General features: G+C 33.3%; 1 protein-coding gene across 1 annotated transcript; it reads right to left on the reverse strand.

The window, feature by feature from the left end:
- Positions 1–5,042: 5,042 nt before the first annotated feature.
- LOC116021884 lies at positions 5,043–5,947 on the reverse strand. The gene has a single exon (XM_031262397.1). It carries the CDS (start codon positions 5,718–5,720, stop codon positions 5,358–5,360), a length of 363 nt encoding a protein of 120 aa, XP_031118257.1. The 5' UTR covers positions 5,721–5,947; the 3' UTR covers positions 5,043–5,357.
- Between the last annotated feature and the right edge of the window lie 2,158 nt (positions 5,948–8,105).

The raw sequence follows: 8,105 nt of genomic DNA on the forward strand, positions 1-8,105 counted from the left end.
CACTCTGTCGATATTCGTCGGAATCCACCCCACATTGATCGAAATTTTTTTGAGTGATATTGGATGGTGGATCGGTGGAGAGTCTTAAAAAAATTAAGCATGTGGTAGGTCATGTTGAATTCGGATTTTATGTACTAAGACTCAAATCCAGAACCTTCTATACGGGAGAGCAATTTGGTGCCGCTAGACCATAAGGTCCTTGTAGTACTGGTATATAGTTAATTATAAAACAACATTGACTAACTTTTTACTATTTTTAGTTCTAAAATAATAAGATAATTTTTTTTTAAAATAAAAAATTTAGTTATTATATTTGAATATTTCTATTATGTTATGTTTTTAATATAACTAGTGAATTTTATTATTTTATTATGTGTAAGTTGTGGGTACATGTAGTGGATTGGACATTCTCACACATTGGGGTCCTGATGCAAGTTGAGAGTACGGGTGGATGTAGAAAATATAAAGTGAGTTGGGTGATGAATGTAGTTCTTTTACCCATAGTCATCTTTATCGAGAGGCCAATATTAGTTATTATTGGTCCAATTAATATGTTTTTTAATGTATTGTTAATTAATTACTAAGTCGTTATTACCTAACAAAGTGTAGACAAAATGATAGATACCCAGAGACAAAGTTGTTACTTGTTAGTTTTCTATTGGTATATACCTTTTGTCTAGTTTTAGCGTTAAAGTTTCATAGGGCATAGGTCTAGGAATCTCGACCAAAACCATTTATCTCCCTTGCTTTAGACAAAAGTTCTAGTAGTACTCAACAATTCAACATCAATCTGGGTAAGAACAAAATGTCAGGATCAAGCTAAGGTACACAATTGTCTTTCTTTTTTTTTTTTTTATTCTTTTTTCATTTTTCTTAATTCGCGGACACAATATTTGTATTGATGTCTTGTGCAATGCTATTATAATGGATTAGATGATTACAAAATGAGAGAATAATTGAATGATGTCTTACCAAGACAATTGTATAAGAATTTATATTAATTGNAATTCAGTATATATATTTCTCTGCAATGCAATCTATACTATTAATAAAAACAATATCCTCAGTTTTAACTTCCCGCCCAAAACAGACCTATAATATTATGGTTTGCGTAATATTATAAAATATGGTAATACAGTTCCAATCCCTAATACAATTGTAAATTAAAATAGAATTCCTAATAAAATATATTATTCCCTACGTTCCTATTCGTAATATAATTCTAGACTAGAATTACTAATGATAATAATTTAGTATATATATTTCTCTGCAATTCAATCTATACTATCTATACTATTAATAAAAACAATATCCTCAGTTTTAACTCCCGCCCAAAACAGACCTATAATATTATGGTTTGCGTAATATTGTAAAAAATATGGTAATACAATTCCTATCCCTAATATAATTGTAAATTAAAATAGAATTCCTAATAAAATATATATTCTTCCCTACGTTCCTCGTAATACAATTCTAGACTAGAATTACTAATGGTAATAATTAAGTATATATATTTCTCTGCAATGCAATCTATACTATTAATCATTAGTATTGACATTAGTCATTTTAAGGAGAGTCTCTTTTCGAGTAACTTCTAAGTTAGTTGGACAATTAACTTGATAATTATATAGTTATTTTTTCTGTCTTATTAGTTTGAGCAGTCATCTATACGTTTTTAAAAGTCACGTTTTGAAATTTAAAATTCTTAATTTGTACCGACGTAGAGATGACAATTTCAATTCACTCTGTCGATATTCGTCGGAATCCACCCCACATTGATCGAAATTTTTTTGAGTGATATTGGATGGTGGATCGGTGGAGAGTCTTAAAAAAATTAAGCATGTGGTAGGTCATGTTGAATTCGGATTTTATGTACTAAGACTCAAATCCAGAACCTTCTATACGGGAGAGCAATTTGGTGCCGCTAGACCATAAGGTCCTTGTAGTACTGGTATATAGTTAATTATAAAACAACATTGACTAACTTTTTACTATTTTTAGTTCTAAAATAATAAGATAATTTTTTTTTAAAATAAAAAATTTAGTTATTATATTTGAATATTTCTATTATGTTATGTTTTTAATATAACTAGTGAATTTTATTATTTTATTATGTGTAAGTTGTGGGTACATGTAGTGGATTGGACATTCTCACACATTGGGGTCCTGATGCAAGTTGAGAGTACGGGTGGATGTAGAAAATATAAAGTGAGTTGGGTGATGAATGTAGTTCTTTTACCCATAGTCATCTTTATCGAGAGGCCAATATTAGTTATTATTGGTCCAATTAATATGTTTTTTAATGTATTGTTAATTAATTACTAAGTCGTTATTACCTAACAAAGTGTAGACAAAATGATAGATACCCAGAGACAAAGTTGTTACTTGTTAGTTTTCTATTGGTATATACCTTTTGTCTAGTTTTAGCGTTAAAGTTTCATAGGGCATAGGTCTAGGAATCTCGACCAAAACCATTTATCTCCCTTGCTTTAGACAAAAGTTCTAGTAGTACTCAACAATTCAACATCAATCTGGGTAAGAACAAAATGTCAGGATCAAGCTAAGGTACACAATTGTCTTTCTTTTTTTTTTTTTTATTCTTTTTTCATTTTTCTTAATTCGCGGACACAATATTTGTATTGATGTCTTGTGCAATGCTATTATAATGGATTAGATGATTACAAAATGAGAGAATAATTGAATGATGTCTTACCAAGACAATTGTATAAGAATTTATATTAATTGCTTTATAACCGTCCCGAAAAAAGAGAACTCCGTTATAAAATCGCGTCCGCATGTGTAGCACCCCAGGCCGAGGCGGTCTCCAGCCAAGAGCCAGGGCCACCCCAAGCCGGGGTCGTCCTTTGGGTCACCTTCACTTCTCCCTAAGTCAGTTAGGTCCGGATTCGTCTCTAATGTATCGTCTACAAATAGTGAATAAGTGAACTGCTAATATAATTGTATAAGTGAACCGCTAATGTAATTGTATCTCTGTATGGTCATAGAATCGGTGAGCCAGCTCAATTTTGATCATTTTTTGATTTAGAAGCCAAAAGATGACGTGATGATCAATCCAAATTTGAGAACAAAAAACTAATTATATTCTGTATGTAATTTAATTTGCTTCATAAACACATATAATTGCATCATAGTAACTGGGGGAAGCAAAATAGAAGCTGGGAATCGTTGGGAAAAGCATCTCAGATGTACAAGATGGAGCATATACATACACACCCACACAAGATATTATGTATTATATCAGTAAAAAGAAGAAGAAAGTAAGTAGGAAGGGCCAGGAGGGGGGNTATTGTAAAAAATATGGTAATACAATTCCTATCCCTAATATAATTGTAAATTAAAATAGAATTCCTAATAAAATATATATTCTTCCCTACGTTCCTCGTAATACAATTCTAGACTAGAATTACTAATGGTAATAATTAAGTATATATATTTCTCTGCAATGCAATCTATACTATTAATCATTAGTATTGACATTAGTCATTTTAAGGAGAGTCTCTTTTCGAGTAACTTCTAAGTTAGTTGGACAATTAACTTGATAATTATATAGTTATTTTTTCTGTCTTATTAGTTTGAGCAGTCATCTATACGTTTTTAAAAGTCACGTTTTGAAATTTAAAATTCTTAATTTGTACCGACGTAGAGATGACAATTTCAATTCACTCTGTCGATATTCGTCGGAATCCACCCCACATTGATCGAAATTTTTTTGAGTGATATTGGATGGTGGATCGGTGGAGAGTCTTAAAAAAATTAAGCATGTGGTAGGTCATGTTGAATTCGGATTTTATGTACTAAGACTCAAATCCAGAACCTTCTATACGGGAGAGCAATTTGGTGCCGCTAGACCATAAGGTCCTTGTAGTACTGGTATATAGTTAATTATAAAACAACATTGACTAACTTTTTACTATTTTTAGTTCTAAAATAATAAGATAATTTTTTTTTAAAATAAAAAATTTAGTTATTATATTTGAATATTTCTATTATGTTATGTTTTTAATATAACTAGTGAATTTTATTATTTTATTATGTGTAAGTTGTGGGTACATGTAGTGGATTGGACATTCTCACACATTGGGGTCCTGATGCAAGTTGAGAGTACGGGTGGATGTAGAAAATATAAAGTGAGTTGGGTGATGAATGTAGTTCTTTTACCCATAGTCATCTTTATCGAGAGGCCAATATTAGTTATTATTGGTCCAATTAATATGTTTTTTAATGTATTGTTAATTAATTACTAAGTCGTTATTACCTAACAAAGTGTAGACAAAATGATAGATACCCAGAGACAAAGTTGTTACTTGTTAGTTTTCTATTGGTATATACCTTTTGTCTAGTTTTAGCGTTAAAGTTTCATAGGGCATAGGTCTAGGAATCTCGACCAAAACCATTTATCTCCCTTGCTTTAGACAAAAGTTCTAGTAGTACTCAACAATTCAACATCAATCTGGGTAAGAACAAAATGTCAGGATCAAGCTAAGGTACACAATTGTCTTTCTTTTTTTTTTTTTTATTCTTTTTTCATTTTTCTTAATTCGCGGACACAATATTTGTATTGATGTCTTGTGCAATGCTATTATAATGGATTAGATGATTACAAAATGAGAGAATAATTGAATGATGTCTTACCAAGACAATTGTATAAGAATTTATATTAATTGCTTTATAACCGTCCCGAAAAAAGAGAACTCCGTTATAAAATCGCGTCCGCATGTGTAGCACCCCAGGCCGAGGCGGTCTCCAGCCAAGAGCCAGGGCCACCCCAAGCCGGGGTCGTCCTTTGGGTCACCTTCACTTCTCCCTAAGTCAGTTAGGTCCGGATTCGTCTCTAATGTATCGTCTACAAATAGTGAATAAGTGAACTGCTAATATAATTGTATAAGTGAACCGCTAATGTAATTGTATCTCTGTATGGTCATAGAATCGGTGAGCCAGCTCAATTTTGATCATTTTTTGATTTAGAAGCCAAAAGATGACGTGATGATCAATCCAAATTTGAGAACAAAAAACTAATTATATTCTGTATGTAATTTAATTTGCTTCATAAACACATATAATTGCATCATAGTAACTGGGGGAAGCAAAATAGAAGCTGGGAATCGTTGGGAAAAGCATCTCAGATGTACAAGATGGAGCATATACATACACACCCACACAAGATATTATGTATTATATCAGTAAAAAGAAGAAGAAAGTAAGTAGGAAGGGCCAGGAGGGGGGNGGGGGGGGGGGGGGGGGGGGGGGGGGGGGGGGTTAATTACATACTTACAGAGATAGGAAAAAATTAAAAGTGAATGCGACCTTATCTTTATGACCGATACGCATTAAATTCGCTACAAGCGGTTGTGGGGCTGGGGCTGCGGGAGGCGGAATCGGACCTGAGACGCCGGAGACTTAACGGCGACGCCGTGCCAGCAGATACCTCCCCTGCACATTTCATGGCCGTCGTGGTGGTTCTGTTGCGGCTGATTATGGTGACGGAGGCGGTGGCGGCGAGTGAGCGCGTACGTTGCCTTACGCGACACGTCCCACGTGAGGCTCGCGATGAGCAGAGCGCCGACCGCGGCCGTGGAGGCGATCAATACAAATCCTCCGCCGAAGCTGCGGCCGGTGACGGAGCCGTACACTTTCATCGCCACTATCGCCGCCAGGTAGAGCGTGGTCAAATTCCCCACCACCGCATCGGAAATCGCCATGGCTATTGGCTTTAATTTCGCGTCCCTCAATGCATGAAAGGAATCGATATCTATCTGGAAATGGATAGTGTGAAGAGGAGTGAGGGTTTTGAGGATGGTTTGGAGTGAGGATTACGAAATTGGGGGAGTTTTGAGCTTATCTATCTATCCATCCTTTATCAGAGTTGGGTGATTTTTAGAAAGCAGAAACGAAGTCATCGTCATCCTGACTACGATCTGCCCCCTGATTCGGCAATTCTTTTTTGGAGGAATGTATGGTGTACGGTTATTAGGTGTTAGGTTTAGAGAAAGTAAAGTACTCGGTAAACAATAAAAGTAAAAAAAGACAAAGTTACACTTTAGTTCTGACCACGAGGTATAATTCCTGTTTCAAAAATAGAGAATTTTGTATCTAACTGTATAAAGGCGGGCGCAGATCTATGAATAGGAGACGTTGTATGTGTATCTACGGGACCTAAATTATCAACAGGTTCTCCGAGCACGTTGAAAATTCGTCCCAGAGTCGATCCACCGACGGGAACACTTATAGGAGCTCCCGTGTAAATCACTTCCATTCCTCTCATTAGACCATCTGTATCACTCATAGCTACAGCTCTAACTCGATTATTTCCCAATAATTGATGTACCTCGCAAGTCACATTCATTTGTTCATCAACACTGTCTCGCCCTTGAACTACCGGAGCATTATAAATATTAGGCATCTTGCCGGGGGGATTTTACACTTACCACTCAATGGATTCTTTTTTTCCCTCTAAAGGTGGACATGAATGAGCAGACATGTTGCCCATTAGTTCTGTCGGGCAGGCTGTCTTACCAAAAACCTTTCCACTGCCCTTCTTTCTAGCACCGTGCTTTGCTTTATAGTGAAAAGCGAGCTTCAAGCTCTAGACCTCGTCGGCAATCCCAATCAAGAGATACATTTAATCTCGTACTATACTTAAACTAAAGAGGTAAAGTGCTGATCAGATTGATTTTTTCATACGAGAGGAGGTTCAAACTCTTGATCTCTTTAAAAAATGAGAGTGCAAGGTCATTCACGCAGTTCAGATACTATTTAGTTCTGTTTTTTTTTTATTTTTTATTTTGTTACATTATATTCTTGACTTTCAATTTCTTAACACAAATGAGTTATTCTTTTAAATTTTTTTATTTCACTATTTAATAAATATGGCTAATATGCAATTTCATCATTCAATTAAACAAATTTACAATAGAGGGAGATGAGTTACATGTTGAGCGACATGCTCGACATGCTCGAATGGTAAAATTACATGTTAACAATCTTTATTCAATAATCAAATGACACAAATTTAAATGGAAGATTAATTGTGACAAGCAAATAAAAGTTATGGTTATAATGAAGCAAAATTAAGAAAGTATGATTAAATGTGCCAGTGCCAAAGTCTATAATTAAAAACAAAATTTGCTCAAAGAAAAGAGTATGACATTATTTTTAGGTCAGTTCGGTTCAAGTTACCTAAAATAATCAACTTGATTAAAATAATAATAATGTGAAAAATTATCTATAGAGTAAGAATTAATTGACATTAATCTCTTTCAGTTGATATTTTAAGTTCAGAAGAATAATTGATTTGATAACCACAATGTTCGTTCAAGATTTGATGTCCCGTAAAAACTGCCTATTGACTTTGTCGGGTTTGAAATTTCAAACAATAAAAACCACACACGTGTTTCATTTACACAAGCATATGTTAAAACGACTGACACAAGGCAACATATTTTAGAGCTAATTTATTTGTCACAAAGTAACGTACGCATGCAACTAATGTCATAGAAAAATAATATAAAGCAAAAATATTAGACTAAGCAACCAACCATATTATTAAAAAAAAAACATTGGTACAATGCTAGTTGACATTAAAAAATAATTATATCATGTAAATAACTTGAATAAATATGTTTAAAAAATTAAATAAATATTTTTTAAATAGTTAAATATGAGTAATTTTTAATAAATAAAAAAGAACTTAGTTGTTATTTTTTTGAATACAACTTAGTTGTTATTTAAAAACAAAAAAAAAAAACAAAAAAGTCGTTTTATATAAGCCTATTTAAATAGTATAAGAAATTTAGATTAACTTATCCGGATATCATTTATACCTTGGTTAAGTTGATTGTTTATTTAACTACATTAGAATATAATTTATATATTTCCTCACTATACTGTTTTTTTTATTAATCGCAACAGACATGAATTTTAAAATTATATAATTTAATTTGATCATCAAATATTAATTATAAAATTTCAAAGATAATGTAACAAGCATAATTTTTTCTCATTAGTGCACCATAGACCAGCACTTCGTGCCTTTGTAGTACGCCACAGTTCACTCAAAAGTGCACCAAAATACACTCACAAGTGCA

The sequence above is a fragment of the Ipomoea triloba genome, chromosome 6 (genome assembly GCF_003576645.1).
Source record: "Ipomoea triloba cultivar NCNSP0323 chromosome 6, ASM357664v1".
Taxonomy (NCBI): domain Eukaryota; kingdom Viridiplantae; phylum Streptophyta; class Magnoliopsida; order Solanales; family Convolvulaceae; genus Ipomoea; species Ipomoea triloba.

Coding starts and splice junctions, on each gene's coding strand:
- LOC116021884 (XM_031262397.1), bottom strand. CDS start 5,720: ATGGCGATTTCCGATGCGGTGGTGGGGAATTTGACCACGCTCTACCTG.